Below are 19,064 nucleotides of genomic sequence, written 5' to 3' on the forward strand. Positions count from 1 at the left end.
GGAGAGATTTAGAATGGACCGGACGGCCAACATTTTCACACAGAGGGGGGTCCGCAGATGGAAAAGCTGCCAGAGGAAATGGTGGAGACAGGTACAACAGAATCATTTTAGAAGCACAAGGAGAGTATTGCTTACAGGGATCTGAGCAGAGTCAAGAAATTGGGACTTGCTGACTGGGCAAATAGATACAGACAGGAATACAGTGAGAGAAAGAGTGCATGAGTGAGGGGGCAGAAGCCACAGAGACAGATCAGTATGGTTGGTGCAGGGAAGAGGGGGGAGGGTTTGGGTATCTCTGCCTTGAGTTCAGGGAACAGACCACAGGTGGAGATGGAGGAAGTTCAGGAAATAGACCACAGGTTAGATAGAAGCAGTCCAGGGAACAGACCACAGGTGGAGACAGAGAACGTTTACTATTTTTATTGGAATTTTTTTGTTTCTCAATCCCCAGACGGAATTTCTTTTCCTCTTTGTAGAACGAAGCCACGGTCGGAGCTTAGTGATGGGAACGGGGTGGGGTGGGGATAGTTGATGAAGGCCGCTGGGGCGTCTCCGCACAGAAGAAGTGTGAATCCTGAACGAGTTAAGTCACCCTGGCTAAGGCAGGTTGGGGTGGGGAAGCGTCCCTGATCGATTGTGACCATCCTCTTCACCACCCCCCTCCTCAGGGTCAACAGGAAGAGCAGGAAGGGGTGTCCTTAGGAAATGTGGGAGGCTTGGGACGCGAACATCAGTTTGGGGACAGGAGTGTGGGGAAAATCGAGGGGGAAAGAGGATGGAGAACGGAGGAGAGTGTGACAAGACTCCAAGGTAGTGAGGAGGAAGTGATGAGCAGAGTGGTGGAGGGGGTTAGGTCAATTGGACATGTGATTTTTGGAGGGGATGGGGGAGAGGGAGTAGGGGTGAGGATAGATGAGGACGGAGGAGGAGGACGAGGACAAGGAGGGACAGTTCACAGGAAGTAATCAGCCACAGGTTTTTTGGAGGGGATGCCTCGGGTCTCCTGAGGCGCTGCCTCAAAGATGATGAACTCCTTCTGAAGATGCTCGTCCAGCTCCAGGATGGCCGCCACGTTCCCACACCTGAGAGGAGAGAGATAGGTCCACTCAGGCCTACAATACTGTCCGCTCTCCCTACCACCCTCCCCTCTCCCTCTGTCCCAACACCACCCTCCCCTCTCATTCCCACACCTGAGAGGAGAGAGATAGGTCCACTCAGGACTACAATACTGTCCGCTCTCCCTACCACCCTCCCCTCTCCCTCTGTCCCAACACCACCCTCCCCTCTCATTCCCACACCTGAGAGGAGAGAGATAGGTCCACTCAGGACTACAATACTGTCCGCTCTCCCTACCACCCTCCCCTCTCCCTCTGTCCCAACACCACCCTCCCCTCACTCATTCCCACAACTGAGAGGAGAGAGAGGTCCACTCAGACCCACACCGTCCGCTCTCCCTCTGTCCCAACACCACCCTCCCCTCTCTCATTCCCACACCTGAGACGAGAGAGAGAGGTCCACTCATACCCACTGTCCGCTCTCCCTCTGTCCCAACACCACCCTCCCCTCTCTCATTCCCACACCTGAGAGGAGAGAGAGGTCCACTCAGACCCACACCGTCCGCTCTCCCTCTGTCCCAACACCACCCTCCCCTCTCTCATTCCCACACCTGAGACGAGAGAGAGAGGTCCACTCATACCCACACTGTCCGCTCTCCCTCTGTCCCAACACCACCCTCCCCTCTCTCATTCCCACACCTGAGAGGAGAGAGAGAAGTCCACTCATACCCACACTGTCCGCTCTCCCTCTGTCCCAACACCACCCTCCCCTCTCTCATTCCCACACTGTCCGCTCTCCCTCTGTCCCAACACCACCCTCCCCTCTCTCATTCCCACACCTGAGAGGAGAGAGAGAAGTCCACTCATACCCACACCGTCCGCTCTCCCTCTGTCCCAACACCACCCTCCCCCTTCTCTCATTCCCACACCTGAGACGAGAGAGAGGTCCACTCATACCCACACTGTCCGCTCTCCCTCTGTCCCAACACCACCCTCCCCTCTCTCATTCCCACACCGTCCGCTCTCCCCACCCTCACCTCTCCCCCTCCCCCACCACTGAATCAGTTCTTCGATGTGGCAGACCTAGACAGACGGAGAGAGGTGGATTTACCTCAGCGAGTGGCAGAAAGGAGGAGGATTGGATGAATGGGGGGGGGGGGGACTGGGTGGATGGAGGGGAAGGAGGAAGGAGAGCAGACGTGGAGGGACTCACCTGTAGCAGTAGTTGGGTGCCGACCAGACGGTGAGCACGGTCTCATTGAAATGCCATTTGTAGCCCTCCATGACGAGCTGGTGGGCGCGGCAGATCATGTCGATGTCGTTGGCCGCGTTGAACTGTGCCACCACGTCGCTGCCAAAGAGGTAACCCGCACCCCGTGGGCTCACACCCCATCCTGTCGTGTCTGGGGGGGGGGGCAAAGACTGCGGTGAGCAAGGGCAGGAAACATGAGGCGGTGGGGAGAGCGAGGACAGTCAGGATGGCGGGAGGGGAGGACTGGGCGAGCGAGGAAAGGGCGACGGGGTATCGGTCAGTTCCTACCCTCGGGGTCAGACCACAGCAGGTCACACATGGGCCCGTCGTGCGGAACCTCCTGTTTCCGGTCGATGGTGCGGATCTGGTCCAGCGTCTGGATGGAGGGTGAGAGACCCCCGTGTACACAGAATATCTGGGTGTGAGGAAGGGGGTGTCACACAAATATCACATGGATTGAAAGTCTCTGCAATCGGCTTCACCCTGTACTGCTATCCATCCTGTACAATTCCTTCCTTCCACTTACTACACCTCCCTTCTGTACAAAACACCCCCACCCACTGCCCCATCTACACCCCGTAACCCTAACTTCAACACGTCCCACCCACATCTACACCCCATACCCCTACATCAACAAACCCATTCCCTAATCTCCACCACTCTGGACCACTCCTCCCTCCCACGTAAACACAAACCACAGAGATGCCACACTTTAACTCATATCCATGAGCTCCTGCCCACTCCCTCTCCCACACACCTTGCCGTCAATGATGGCTGAAAGACTGAGATAGTCGAAGATTTCAGTACAGTATCTCCAGACGGTCACAGAGCCGTACTTGCGCAGACACTCGTCATAGAAGCCGTACACCTGGGTGATCTGACGACTCTCATGGTTGCCCCGGATCAGTGTGATCCTGTCCGGGTAACGCACCTGTTTGGGGAGGGTTAATGCCGTCAGACACACCTTCAGTAACTGACTCCACACCCTCCAGTCTCACACTGTCAACAACTGAATCCCCAGCCCCCCTACACCGTCCCATCAGACACTCCCGGGGTAAGACACAGAGTGAAACTCCCTCCAGACTGCCCCATCACACACTCCCAGGAGCAGACAGAGAGTGAATCTCCTTCCACACAGTCCCATCACACACTCCCTGGGTCAGACACAGAGTGAATTTCCCTCCACACCGTCCCATCACACACTCCTGGGGTCAGACAGAGAGTAAATCTCCAACCACACCGTGCCATGACACACTCCCGGGGTCAGACACAGAGTGAAGCTCCCTCCACACCGTCCCATCAGACACTCCCGGGGTAAGACACAGAGTGAAACTCCCTCCAGACTGCCCCATCACACACTCCCAGGGGCAGACAGAGAGTGAATCTCCTTCCACACAGTCCCATCACACACTCCCTGGGTCAGACACAGAGTGAATTTCCCTCCACACCGTCCCATCACACACACCCGGGGTCAAACAGAATGAAACTCCCTCCACACCATCCCATCACACACACCTGGGGTCAGACAGAGAGTGAATCTCGCTCCACACTCTCCCGGGGTCAGACACAGAGTGAATCTCCCTCCACACTGTCCAATCACACACTCCCAGGGTCAGACAAAGTGAAACACCCTCCGCACCTTCCCATCACACACTCCCTGGGACAGACAGAATTAAAGTCCTCCACACTGTCCCATCACACACACCCGGGGTCAGACACAGAGTGAAACTCCACCCAAACAGTCCCATCACACACTCCCGGGGTCAGACACAGAGTGAAACTCTCTCTACACTGTCCCATCACACTCTCCTGGTGTCAGACACAGAGTGAAACTCCATCCACACCATCCCATCACACACTCCCGGGGTCAGACACAGAGTGAAGCTCCCTCCGCATCGCCCCATCACACAGTCCCAGGGTCAGACAGAGTGAAACTCCCTCCATACCGTCCCATCATACACTCCTGGGGTCAGACACAAAGTGAAGCTCCCTCCACACTATCCCTTCACACAGTCCTGGGGTCAGACAGAGTGAAACTCCCTCCACACCGTCCCATCTCCCACTCCCGGGGTCAGACACAGAGTGAAACTCCCTACATACCGTCCCATCACACACTCCCGGGGTCAGACACAGAGTGAATCTCCCTCCACACTGTCCCATCACAGATTCCTGTGGTCAGACACAGAGTGAATCTCCATCTACACACTCCCGCGGTCAGACACAGAGTGAAACTCCCTCCACACTGTCCCATGTCCCACTCCCGGGGTAAGACACAGAGTGAAGCTCCCTCCAGGATGCCCCATCACACACTCCCGGGGGCAGACAGAGAGTGAATCTCCTTCCACACAGTCCCATCACACACTCCCGGGGTCAGACACAGAGTGAAACTCCCTCCACACCGTCCCATCACACACTCCCGGGGTCAGACACAGAGTGAATCTCGCTCCACACCGTCCCATCACAGATTCCCATGGTCAGACACAGAGTGAATCTCCCTCTACACACTCCCGCGGTCAGACACAGAGTGAAACTCCCTCCACACCGACCCATCTCCCACTCCCGGGGTAAGATACAGAGTGAAACTCCCTCCAGACTGCCCCATCACACACTCCCAGGGGCAGACAGAGAGTGAATCTCCTTCCACACAGTCCCATCACACACTCCCTCGGTCAGACACAGAGTGAAACTCCCTCCACACCGTCCCATGACACACTCCCGGGGTCAGACACAGAGTGAAGCTCCCTCCACACTGTCCCCTCACACACTCCCAGTGTCAGACAGAGTGAAGCTCCCTCCACACTGTCCCATCACACTCTCCTGGTGTCAGACACAGAGTGAAACTCCCTCCATACCGTACCATCTCACACTCCCTGGGACAGACAGAATGAAAGTCCTCCACACCGTCCCATCACACACTCCCGGGGGCAGACAGAGAGTGAAGCTCCCTCCGCATCGCCCCATCACACAGTCCCAGGGTCAGACAGAGTGAAACTCCCTCCATACCGTCCCATCATACACTCCTGGGGTCAGACAGAATGAAAGTCCTCCACACTGTCCCATCACACACACCCGGGGTCAGACACAGAGTGAAACTCCATCCAAACAGTCCCATCACACACTCCCGGGGTCAGACACAGAGTGAAACTCTATCTACACTGTCCCATCACACTCTCCTGGTGTCAGACACAGAGTGAAACTCCATCCACACCATCCCATCACACACTCACAGGGTCAGACACAGAGTGAAGCTCCCTCCGCATCGCCCCATCACACACACCCAGGGTCAGACAGAGTGAAACTCCCTCCATACCGTCCCATCATACACTCCTGGGGTCAGACACAAAGTGAAGCTCCCTCCACACTATCCCTTCACACAGTCCTGGGGTCAGACAGAGTGAAACTCCCTCCACACTGTCCCATCTCCCACTCCCGGGTTCAGACACAGAGTGAAACTCTCTCTACACTGTCCCATCACTCTCTCCTGGTGTCAGGCACAGAGTGAAACTCCATCAACACCATCCCATCAGACACTCCCGGGGTAAGACACAGAGTGAAACTCCCTCCAGACTGCCCCATCACACACTCCCAGGGGCAGACAGAGAGTGAATCTCCTTCCACACAGTCCCATCACACACTCCATGGGTCAGACACAGAGTGAATTTCCCTCCACACCGTCCCATCACACACACCCGGGGTCAAACAGAATGAAACTCCCTCCACACCATCCCATCACACACACCTGGGGTCAGACAGAGAGTGAATCTCGCTCCACACTCTCCCGGGGTCAGACACAGAGTGAATCTCCCTCCACACTGTCCAATCACACACTCCCAGGGTCAGACAAAGTGAAACACCCTCCGCACCTTCCCATCACACAATCCCTGGGACAGACAGAATTAAAGTCCTCCACACTGTCCCATCACAAACTCCCGGGGTCAGACACAGAGTGAAACTCTCTCTACACTGTCCCATCACACTCTCCTGGTGTCAGACACAGAGTGAAACTCCATCCACACCATCCCATCACACACTCCCGGGGTCAGACACAGAGTGAAGCTCCCTCCGCATCGCCCCATCACACAGTCCCAGGGTCAGACAGAGTGAAACTCCCTCCATACCATCCCATCATACACTCCTGGGGTCAGACACAAAGTGAAGCTCCCTCCACACTATCCCTTCACACAGTCCTGGGGTCAGACAGAGTGAAACTCCCTCCACACCGTCCCATCTCCCACTCCCGGGGTCAGACACAGAGTGAAACTCCCTACATACCGTCCCATCACACACTCCCGGGGTCAGACACAGAGTGAATCTCCCTCCACACTGTCCCATCACAGATTCCTGTGGTCAGACACAGAGTGAATCTCCATCTACACACTCCCGCGGTCAGACACAGAGTGAAACTCCCTCCACACTGTCCCATGTCCCACTCCCGGGGTAAGACACAGAGTGAAGCTCCCTCCAGGATGCCCCATCACACACTCCCGGGGGCAGAAAGAGAGTGAATCTCCTTCCACACCGTCCCATCACAGATTCCCATGGTCAGACACAGAGTGAATCTCCCCCTACACACTCCCGCGGTCAGACACAGAGTGAAACTCCCTCCACACCGACCCATCTCCCACTCCCGGGGTAAGATACAGAGTGAAACTCCCTCCAGACTGCCCCATCACACACTCCCAGGGGCAGACAGGGAGTGAATCTCCTTCCACACAGTCCCATCACACACTCCCTCGGTCAGACACAGAGTGAAACTCCCTCCACACCGTCCCATGACACACTCCCGGGGTCAGACACAGAGTGAAGCTCCCTCCACACTGTCCCCTCACACACTCCCAGTGTCAGACAGAGTGAAGCTCCCTCCACACTGTCCCATCACACACACCCGGGGTCAGACACAGAGTGAAACTCCATCCAAACAGTCCCATCACACACTCCCGGGGTCAGACACAGAGTGAAACTCTATCTACACTGTCCCATCACACTCTCCTGGTGTCAGACACAGAGTGAAACTCCATCCACACCATCCCATCACACACTCCCGGGGTCAGACACAGAGTGAAGCTCCCTCCGCATCGCCCCATCACACACTCCCAGGGTCAGACAGAGTGAAACTCCCTCCATACCGTCCCATCATACACTCCTGGGGTCAGACACAAAGTGAAGCTCCCTCCACACTATCCCTTCACACAGTCCTGGGGTCAGACAGAGTGAAACTCCCTCCACACTGTCCCATCTCCCACTCCCGGGTTCAGACACAGAGTGAAACTCTCTCTACACTGTCCCATCACACTCTCCTGGTGTCAGACACAGAGTGAAACTCCATCAACACCATCCCATCACACACACCCGGGGTCAGACACAGAGTGAAGCTCCCTCCGCATCGCCCCATCACACACTCCCAGGGTCAGACAGAGTGAAACTCCCTCCATACCGTCCCATCACGCACTCCCGGGGTCAGACACAGAGTGAATCTCCCTCCACACCATCCCATCACAGATTCCTGTGGTCAGATACCGAGTGAATCTCCCTCTACACCCTCCCGCGGTCAGACACAGAGTGAAACTCCCTCCACACTGTCCCATCACACTCTCCTAGTGTCAGACACAGAGTGAAACTCCATCCACACCGTCCCATCACACACTCCCGGGGTCAGACACAGAGTGAAGCTCCCTCAACACTGTCCCTTCACACACGCCCGGGATCAAATATAGAGTGAAACTCCCTCCACACTGTCCCATCACACACTCCCGGGGGCAGACAGAGAGTGAAGCTCCCTCCGCATCGCCCCATCACACAATCCCAGGGTCAGACAGAGTGAAACACCCTCCATACCATCCCATCATACACTCCTGGGGTCAGACACAAAGTGAAGCTCCCTCCACACTATCCCTTCACACAGTCCTGGGGTCAGACAGAGTGAAACACCCTCCGCACCTTCCCATCACACACTCCCTGGGACAGACAGAATGAAAGTCCTCCACACTGTCCCATCACACATTACCGGGGTCAGACACAGAGTGAAGCTCCCTCCACACCGTCCCATCACACACTCCCGGGGTCAGACACAGAGTGAAGCTCCCTCCACACCGTCCCATCACACACTCCTGGGGTCAGACAGAGAGTAAATCTCCAACCACACCGTGCCATGACACACTGCCGGGGTCAGACACAGAGTGAAGCTCCCTCAACACCGTCCCATCAGACACTCCCGGGGTAAGACACAGAGTGAAACTCCCTCCAGACTGCCCCATCACACACTCCCAGGGGCAGACAGAGAGTGAATCTCCTTCCACACAGTCCCATCACACACTCCCTGGGTCAGACACAGAGTGAATTTCCCTCCACACCGTCCCATCACACACACCCGGGGTCAAACAGAATGAAACTCCCTCCACACCATCCCATCACACACACCTGGGTCAGACAGAGAGTGAATCTCGCTCCACACTCTCCCGGGGTCAGACACAGAGTGAATCTCCCTCCACACTGTCCAATCACACACTCCTGGGGTCAGACACAAAGTGAAGCTCCCTCCACACTATCCCTTCACACAGTCCTGGGGTCAGACAGAGTGAAACTCCCTCCACACCGTCCCATCTCCCACTCCCGGGGTCAGACACAGAGTGAAACTCCCTACATACCGTCCCATCACACACTCCCGGGGTCAGACACAGAGTGAATCTCCCTCCACACTGTCCCATCACAGATTCCTGTGGTCAGACACAGAGTGAAACTCCCTCCACACTGTCCCATGTCCCACTCCCGGGGTAAGACACAGAGTGAAGCTCCCTCCAGGATGCCCCATCACACACTCCCGGGGGCAGACAGAGAGTGAATCTCCTTCCACACTGTCCCATCACAGATTCCCATGGTCAGACACAGAGTGAATCTCCCTCTACACACTCCCGCGGTCAGACACAGAGTGAAACTCCCTCCACACCGTCCCATGACACACTCCCGGGGTCAGACACAGAGTGAAGCTCCCTCCACACTGTCCCCTCACACACTCCCAGTGTCAGACAGAGTGAAGCTCCCTCCACACTGTCCCATCACACTCTCCTGGTGTCAGACACAGAGTGAAACTCCCTCCACACTGTCCCATGTCCCACTCCCGGGGTCAGACACAGAGTGAAACTCCCTACATACCGTCCCATCACACACTCCCGGGGTCAGACACAGAGTGAATTTCCCTCCACACCGTCCCATCACACACTCCTGGGGTCAGACAGAGAGTAAATCTCCAACCACACCGTGCCATGACACACTCCCGGGGTCAGACACAGAGTGAAGCTCCCTCCACACCGTCCCATCAGACACTCCCGGGGTAAGACACAGAGTGAAACTCCCTCCAGACTGCCCCATCACACACTCCCAGGGGCAGACAGAGAGTGAATCTCCTTCCACACAGTCCCATCACACACTCCCTGGGTCAGACACAGAGTGAATTTCCCTCCACACCGTCCCATCACACACTCCTGGGGTCAGACAGAGAGTAAATCTCCAACCACACCGTGCCATGACACACTCCCGGGGTCAGACACAGAGTGAAGCTCCCTCCACACCGTCCCATCAGACACTCCCGGGGTAAGACACAGAGTGAAACTCCCTCCAGACTGCCCCATCACACACTCCCAGGGGCAGACAGACAGTGAATCTCCTTCCACACAGTCCCATCACACACTCCTGGGGTCAGACACAGAGTGAAGCTCCCTCCGCACCGTCCCATCACACACTCCCAGGGTCAGACAGAGTGAAACTCCCTGCACACTTACCCATCACACAGTCCCAGGGTCAGACAGAGTGAAACTCCCTCCATACCGTCCCATCATACACTCCTGGGGTCAGACACAAAGTGAAGCTCCCTCCACACTATCCCTTCACACAGTCCTGGGGTCAGACAGAGTGAAACTCCCTCCACACCGTCCCATCTCCCACTCCCGGGGTCAGACACAGAGTGAAACTCCCTCCACACTGTCCAATCACACACTCCCAGGGTCAGACAGAGTGAAAATCCCTCCGCACCTTCCCATCACACACTCCCAGGGTCAGACAGAGTGAAACTCCCTGCACACATACCCATCACACAGTCCCAGGGTCAGACAGAGTGAAACTCCCTCCATACCGTCCCATCATACACTCCTGGGGTCAGACACAAAGTGAAGCTCCCTCCACACTATCCCTTCACACAGTCCTGTGGTCAGACAGAGTGAAACTCCCTCCACACCGTCCCATCTCCCACTCCCGGGGTCAGACACAGAGTGAAACTCCCTCCATACCGTCCCATCACACACTCCCGGGGTCAGACACATAGTGAATCTCCCTCCACACCGTCCCATCACAGATTCCCATGGTCAGACACAGAGTGAATCTCACTCTACACCCTCCCGCGGTCAGACACAGAGTGAAACTCCCTCCACACTGTCCCATCACACACACCCGGGGTCAGACACAGAGTGAAACTCCCTGCACACTTACCCATCACACAGTCCCAGGGTCAGACAGAGTGAAACTCCCTCCATACCGTCCCATCATATACTCCTGGGGTCAGACACAAAATGAAGCTCCCTCCACACTATCCCTTCACACAGTCCTGGTGTCAGACAGAGTGAAACTCCCTCCACACCGTCCCATCTCCCACTCCCGGGGTCAGACACACAGTGAAACTCCCTCCATACCGTCCCATCACACACTCCCGGGGTCAGACACAGAGTGAATATCCCTCCACACTGTCCAATCACACACTAACAGGGTCAGACAGAGTGAAACTCCCTCCGCACCTTCCCATCACACACTCCCTGGGACAGACAGAATGAAAGTCCTCCACACTGTCCCATCACACACACCCGGGGTCAGACACAGAGTGAAACTCCATCCAAACAGTCCCATCACACACTCCCGGGGTCAGACACAGAGTGAAACTCTCTCTACACTGTCCCATCACACACTCCCGGGGTCAGACACAGATTGAATCTCCCTCCACACCTTCCCATCACTCACACCTGTGGTCAGACACAGAGTGAAACTCACTCCACACTGTCCCATCACACACTCCCAGGGTAAGACAGAGTGAAACTCCCTCCACACAGTCCCAGGGTCAGACAGAGTGAAACTCCTTCCACACCATCCCATCACACACACCCGGGGTCAGACAGAGAGTGAATCTGCCTCCATACTGTCCCCTCACACTCTCCCGGGGTCAGACACAGAGTGAATTTCCCTCCACACCGTCCCATCACACACACCCGGGGTCAGACAGAGTGAATCTCCCTCCACACTCTCCCGGGGTCAGATACAGAGTGAATCTCACACCACACCGTCCCATGACACACTCCCGGGGTCAGACACAGAGTGAAGCTCCCTCAACACCGTCCCATCACACACTTCCGGGATCAAATACAAAGTGAAACTCCCTCCACACAGTCCCAGGGTCAGACAGAGTGAAACTCCCTCCACACCATCCCATCACAGACACCCGGGGTCAGACAGAGAGTGAATCTCCCTCCATACTGTCCCATCACACTCTCCTGGGGTCAGACACAGAGCGAATCTCCCTCCACACAGTCGCATCACACACTCCCGGGATCAAATACAGAGTGAAACTCCCTCCACACCGTCCCATCACACACTCCCGGGGTCAGACACAGAGTGAAACTCCATCTACATAGTCCCATCACACACTCCTGGTGTCAGACACAGAGTGAAACTCCATCCGCACCTTCCCATCACACACTCCTGGGGTCAGACACAGAGTGAAGCTCCCTCCGCACCGTCCCATCACACACTCCCAGGGTCAGACAGAGTGAAACTCCCTGCACACTTACCCATCACACAGTCCCAGGGTCAGACAGAGTGAAACTCCCTCCATACCGTCCCATCATACACTCCTGGGGTCAGACACAAAGTGAAGCTCCCTCCACGCTATCCCTTCACACAGTCCTGGGGTCAGACAGAGTGAAACTCCCTCCACACCGTCCCATCTCCCACTCCCGGGGTCAGACACAGAGTGAAACTCCCTCCATACCGTCCCATCATATACTCCTGGGGTCAGACACAAAATGAAGCTCCCTCCACACTATCCCTTCACACAGTCCTGGTGTCAGACAGAGTGAAACTCCCTCCACACCGTCCCATCTCCCACTCCCGGGGTCAGACACAGAGTGAAACTCCCTCCATACCGTCCCATCACACACTCCCGGGGTCAGACACAGAGTGAATATCCCTCCACACTGTCCAATCACACACTCCCAGGGGCAGACAGAGTGAAACTCCCTCCGCACCTTCCCATCACACACTCCCAGGGTCAGACAGAGTGAAACTCCCTGCACACTTACCCATCACACAGACCCAGGGTCAGACAGAGTGAAACTCCTTCCATACCGTCCCATCATACACTCCTGGGGTCAGACACAAAGTGAAGCTCCCTCCACACTATCCCTTCACACAGTCCTGGGGTCAGACAGAGTGAAACTCCCTCCACACCGTCCCATCTCCCACTCCCGGGGTCAGACACAGAGTGAAACTCCATACATACCGTCCCATCACACACTCCCGGGGTCAGACACAGAGTGAATCTCCCTCCACACTGTCCCATCACAGATTCCTGTGGTCAGACACAGAGTGAATCTCCATCTACACACTCCCGCGGTCAGACACAGAGTGAAACTCCCTCCACACTGTCCCATGTCCCACTCCCGGGGTAAGACACAGAGTGAAGCTCCCTCCAGGATGCCCCATCACACACTCCCGGGGGCAGACAGAGAGTGAATCTCCTTCCACACTGTCCCATCACAGATTCCCATGGTCAGACACAGAGTGAATCTCCCTCTACACACTCCCGCGGTCAGACACAGAGTGAAACTCCCTCCACACCGTCCCATGACACACTCCCGGGGTCAGACACAGAGTGAAGCTCCCTCCACACTGTCCCCTCACACACTCCCAGTGTCAGACAGAGTGAAGCTCCCTCCACACTGTCCCATCACACTCTCCTGGTGTCAGACACAGAGTGAAACTCCCTCCACACTGTCCCATGTCCCACTCCCGGGGTCAGACACAGAGTGAAACTCCCTACATACCGTCCCATCACACACTCCCGGGGTCAGACACAGAGTGAAACTCCCTCCACACCGTCCCATCACACACTCCTGGGGTCAGACAGAGAGTAAATCTCCAACCACACCGTGCCATGACACACTCCCGGGGTCAGACACAGAGTGAAGCTCCCTCCACACCGTCCCATCAGACACTCCCGGGGTAAGACACAGAGTGAAACTCCCTCCAGACTGCCCCATCACACACTCCCAGGGGCAGACAGAGAGTGAATCTCCTTCCACACAGTCCCATCACACACTCCCTGGGTCAGACACAGAGTGAATTTCCCTCCACACCGTCCCATCACACACTCCTGGGGTCAGACAGAGAGTAAATCTCCAACCACACCGTGCCATGACACACTCCCGGGGTCAGACACAGAGTGAAGCTCCCTCCACACCGTCCCATCAGACACTCCCGGGGTAAGACACAGAGTGAAACTCCCTCCAGACTGCCCCATCACACACTCCCAGGGGCAGACAGACAGTGAATCTCCTTCCACACAGTCCCATCACACACTCCTGGGGTCAGACACAGAGTGAAGCTCCCTCCGCACCGTCCCATCACACACTCCCAGGGTCAGACAGAGTGAAACTCCCTGCACACTTACCCATCACACAGTCCCAGGGTCAGACAGAGTGAAACTCCCTCCATACCGTCCCATCATACACTCCTGGGGTCAGACACAAAGTGAAGCTCCCTCCACACTATCCCTTCACACAGTCCTGGGGTCAGACAGAGTGAAACTCCCTCCACACCGTCCCATCTCCCACTCCCGGGGTCAGACACAGAGTGAAACTCCCTCCACACTGTCCAATCACACACTCCCAGGGTCAGACAGAGTGAAAATCCCTCCGCACCTTCCCATCACACACTCCCAGGGTCAGACAGAGTGAAACTCCCTGCACACATACCCATCACACAGTCCCAGGGTCAGACAGAGTGAAACTCCCTCCATACCGTCCCATCATACACTCCTGGGGTCAGACACAAAGTGAAGCTCCCTCCACACTATCCCTTCACACAGTCCTGTGGTCAGACAGAGTGAAACTCCCTCCACACCGTCCCATCTCCCACTCCCGGGGTCAGACACAGAGTGAAACTCCCTCCATACCGTCCCATCACACACTCCCGGGGTCAGACACATAGTGAATCTCCCTCCACACCGTCCCATCACACACACCCGGGGTCAGACACAGAGTGAAACTCCCTGCACACTTACCCATCACACAGTCCCAGGGTCAGACAGAGTGAAACTCCCTCCATACCGTCCCATCATATACTCCTGGGGTCAGACACAAAATGAAGCTCCCTCCACACTATCCCTTCACACAGTCCTGGTGTCAGACAGAGTGAAACTCCCTCCACACCGTCCCATCTCCCACTCCCGGGGTCAGACACACAGTGAAACTCCCTCCATACCGTCCCATCACACACTCCCGGGGTCAGACACAGAGTGAATATCCCTCCACACTGTCCAATCACACACTAACAGGGTCAGACAGAGTGAAACTCCCTCCGCACCTTCCCATCACACACTCCCTGGGACAGACAGAATGAAAGTCCTCCACACTGTCCCATCACACACACCCGGGGTCAGACACAGAGTGAAACTCCATCCAAACAGTCCCATCACACACTCCCGGGGTCAGACACAGAGTGAAACTCTCTCTACACTGTCCCATCACACACTCCCGGGGTCAGACACAGATTGAATCTCCCTCCACACCTTCCCATCACTCACACCTGTGGTCAGACACAGAGTGAAACTCACTCCACACTGTCCCATCACACACTCCCAGGGTAAGACAGAGTGAAACTCCCTCCACACAGTCCCAGGGTCAGACAGAGTGAAACTCCTTCCACACCATCCCATCACACACACCCGGGGTCAGACAGAGAGTGAATCTGCCTCCATACTGTCCCCTCACACTCTCCCGGGGTCAGACACAGAGTGAATTTCCCTCCACACCGTCCCATCACACACACCCGGGGTCAGACAGAGTGAATCTCCCTCCACACTCTCCCGGGGTCAGATACAGAGTGAATCTCACACCACACCGTCCCATGACACACTCCCGGGGTCAGACACAGAGTGAAGCTCCCTCAACACCGTCCCATCACACACTTCCGGGATCAAATACAGAGTGAAACTCCCTCCACACAGTCCCAGGGTCAGACAGAGTGAAACTCCCTCCACACCATCCCATCACAGACACCCGGGGTCAGACAGAGAGTGAATCTCCCTCCATACTGTCCCATCACACTCTCCTGGGGTCAGACACAGAGCGAATCTCCCTCCACACAGTCGCATCACACACTCCCGGGATCAAATACAGAGTGAAACTCCCTCCACACCGTCCCATCACACACTCCCGGGGTCAGACACAGAGTGAAACTCCATCTACATAGTCCCATCACACACTCCTGGTGTCAGACACAGAGTGAAACTCCATCCGCACCTTCCCATCACACATCCTGGGGTCAGACACAGAGTGAAGCTCCCTCCGCACCGTCCCATCACACACTCCCAGGGTCAGACAGAGTGAAACTCCCTGCACACTTACCCATCACACAGTCCCAGGGTCAGACAGAGTGAAACTCCCTCCATACCGTCCCATCATATACTCCTGGGGTCAGACACAAAATGAAGCTCCCTCCACACTATCCCTTCACACAGTCCTGGTGTCAGACAGAGTGAAACTCCCTCCACACCGTCCCATCTCCCACTCCCGGGGTCAGACACAGAGTGAAACTCCCTCCATACCGTCCCATCACACACTCCCGGGGTCAGACACAGAGTGAATATCCCTCCACACTGTCCAATCACACACTCCCAGGGGCAGACAGAGTGAAACTCCCTCCGCACCTTCCCATCACACACTCCCAGGGTCAGACAGAGTGAAACTCCCTGCACACTTACCCATCACACAGACCCAGGGTCAGACAGAGTGAAACTCCTTCCATACCGTCCCATCATACACTCCTGGGGTCAGACACAAAGTGAAGCTCGCTCCACACTATCCCTTCACACAGTCCTGGGGTCAGACAGAGTGAAACTCCCTCCACACTGTCCCATGTCCCACTCCCGGGGTAAGACACAGAGTGAAGCTCCCTCCAGGATGCCCCATCACACACTCCCGGGGGCAGACAGAGAGTGAATCTCCTTCCACACTGTCCCATCACAGATTCCCATGGTCAGACACAGAGTGAATCTCCCTCTACACACTCCCGCGGTCAGACACAGAGTGAAACTCCCTCCACACCGTCCCATGACACACTCCCGGGGTCAGACACAGAGTGAAGCTCCCTCCACACTGTCCCCTCACACACTCCCAGTGTCAGACAGAGTGAAGCTCCCTCCACACTGTCCCATCACACTCTCCTGGTGTCAGACACAGAGTGAAACTCCCTCCACACTGTCCCATGTCCCACTCCCGGGGTCAGACACAGAGTGAAACTCCCTACATACCGTCCCATCACACACTCCCGGGGTCAGACACAGAGTGAAACTCCCTCCACACCGTCCCATCACACACTCCTGGGGTCAGACAGAGAGTAAATCTCCAACCACACCGTGCCATGACACACTCCCGGGGTCAGACACAGAGTGAAGCTCCCTCCACACCGTCCCATCAGACACTCCCGGGGTAAGACACAGAGTGAAACTCCCTCCAGACTGCCCCATCACACACTCCCAGGGGCAGACAGAGAGTGAATCTCCTTCCACACAGTCCCATCACACACTCCCTGGGTCAGACACAGAGTGAATTTCCCTCCACACCGTCCCATCACACACTCCTGGGGTCAGACAGAGAGTAAATCTCCAACCACACCGTGCCATGACACACTCCCGGGGTCAGACACAGAGTGAAGCTCCCTCCACACCGTCCCATCAGACACTCCCGGGGTAAGACACAGAGTGAAACTCCCTCCAGACTGCCCCATCACACACTCCCAGGGGCAGACAGACAGTGAATCTCCTTCCACACAGTCCCATCACACACTCCTGGGGTCAGACACAGAGTGAAGCTCCCTCCGCACCGTCCCATCACACACTCCCAGGGTCAGACAGAGTGAAACTCCCTGCACACTTACCCATCACACAGTCCCAGGGTCAGACAGAGTGAAACTCCCTCCATACCGTCCCATCATACACTCCTGGGGTCAGACACAAAGTGAAGCTCCCTCCACACTATCCCTTCACACAGTCCTGGGGTCAGACAGAGTGAAACTCCCTCCACACCGTCCCATCTCCCACTCCCGGGGTCAGACACAGAGTGAAACTCCCTCCACACTGTCCAATCACACACTCCCAGGGTCAGACAGAGTGAAAATCCCTCCGCACCTTCCCATCACACACTCCCAGGGTCAGACAGAGTGAAACTCCCTGCACACATACCCATCACACAGTCCCAGGGTCAGACAGAGTGAAACTCCCTCCATACCGTCCCATCATACACTCCTGGGGTCAGACACAAAGTGAAGCTCCCTCCACACTATCCCTTCACACAGTCCTGTGGTCAGACAGAGTGAAACTCCCTCCACACCGTCCCATCTCCCACTCCCGGGGTCAGACACAGAGTGAAACTCCCTCCATACCGTCCCATCACACACTCCCGGGGTCAGACACATAGTGAATCTCCCTCCACACCGTCCCATCACACACACCCGGGGTCAGACACAGAGTGAAACTCCCTGCACACTTACCCATCACACAGTCCCAGGGTCAGACAGAGTGAAACTCCCTCCATACCGTCCCATCATATACTCCTGGGGTCAGACACAAAATGAAGCTCCCTCCACACTATCCCTTCACACAGTCCTGGTGTCAGACAGAGTGAAACTCCCTCCACACCGTCCCATCTCCCACTCCCGGGGTCAGACACACAGTGAAACTCCCTCCATACCGTCCCATCACACACTCCCGGGGTCAGACACAGAGTGAATATCCCTCCACACTGTCCAATCACACACTAACAGGGTCAGACAGAGTGAAACTCCCTCCGCACCTTCCCATCACACACTCCCTGGGACAGACAGAATGAAAGTCCTCCACACTGTCCCATCACACACACCCGGGGTCAGACACAGAGTGAAACTCCATCCAAACAGTCCCATCACACACTCCCGGGGTCAGACACAGAGTGAAACTCTCTCTACACTGTCCCATCACACACTCCCGGGGTCAGACACAGATTGAATCTCCCTCCACACCTTCCCATCACTCACACCTGTGGTCAGACACAGAGTGAAACTCACTCCACACTGTCCCATCACACACTCCCAGGGTAAGACAGAGTGAAACTCCCTCCACACAGTCCCAGGGTCAGACAGAGTGAAACTCCTTCCACACCATCCCATCACACACACCCGGGGTCAGACAGAGAGTGAATCTGCCTCCATACTGTCCCCTCACACTCTCCCGGGGTCAGACACAGAGTGAATTTCCCTCCACACCGTCCCATCACACACACCCGGGGTCAGACAGAGTGAATCTCCCTCCACACTCTCCCGGGGTCAGATACAGAGTGAATCTCACACCACACCGTCCCATGACACACTCCCGGGGTCAGACACAGAGTGAAGCTCCCTCAACACCGTCCCATCACACACTTCCGGGATCAAATACAGAGTGAAACTCCCTCCACACAGTCCCAGGG

The 19,064-nt window shown here is 56.0% G+C and overlaps 1 protein-coding gene across 4 annotated transcripts in view; it reads right to left on the bottom strand.

The window, feature by feature from the left end:
• Positions 1 to 405: 405 nt before the first annotated feature.
• ppp4cb (protein phosphatase 4, catalytic subunit b) overlaps positions 406 to 19,064 on the bottom strand; it is a 141,674-nt gene continuing 123,015 nt past the window's right edge. For all 4 annotated transcript variants that reach the window (XM_073033921.1, XM_073033923.1, XM_073033922.1 and 1 more), the window contains 4 exons: positions 3,065 to 3,238; positions 2,596 to 2,722; positions 2,269 to 2,458; positions 406 to 1,082 (listed from right to left, as the gene is read on the bottom strand). In XM_073033921.1, coding sequence (XP_072890022.1) covers positions 953 to 1,082; positions 2,269 to 2,458; positions 2,596 to 2,722; positions 3,065 to 3,238 — 621 coding nt within the window. In that variant the 3' untranslated portion in view covers positions 406 to 952. The remainder of the gene's footprint in view (positions 1,083 to 2,268; positions 2,459 to 2,595; positions 2,723 to 3,064; positions 3,239 to 19,064) is intronic.

The sequence above is a fragment of the Hemitrygon akajei genome, chromosome 31 (genome assembly GCF_048418815.1).
Source record: "Hemitrygon akajei chromosome 31, sHemAka1.3, whole genome shotgun sequence".
Classification (NCBI taxonomy): domain Eukaryota; kingdom Metazoa; phylum Chordata; class Chondrichthyes; order Myliobatiformes; family Dasyatidae; genus Hemitrygon; species Hemitrygon akajei.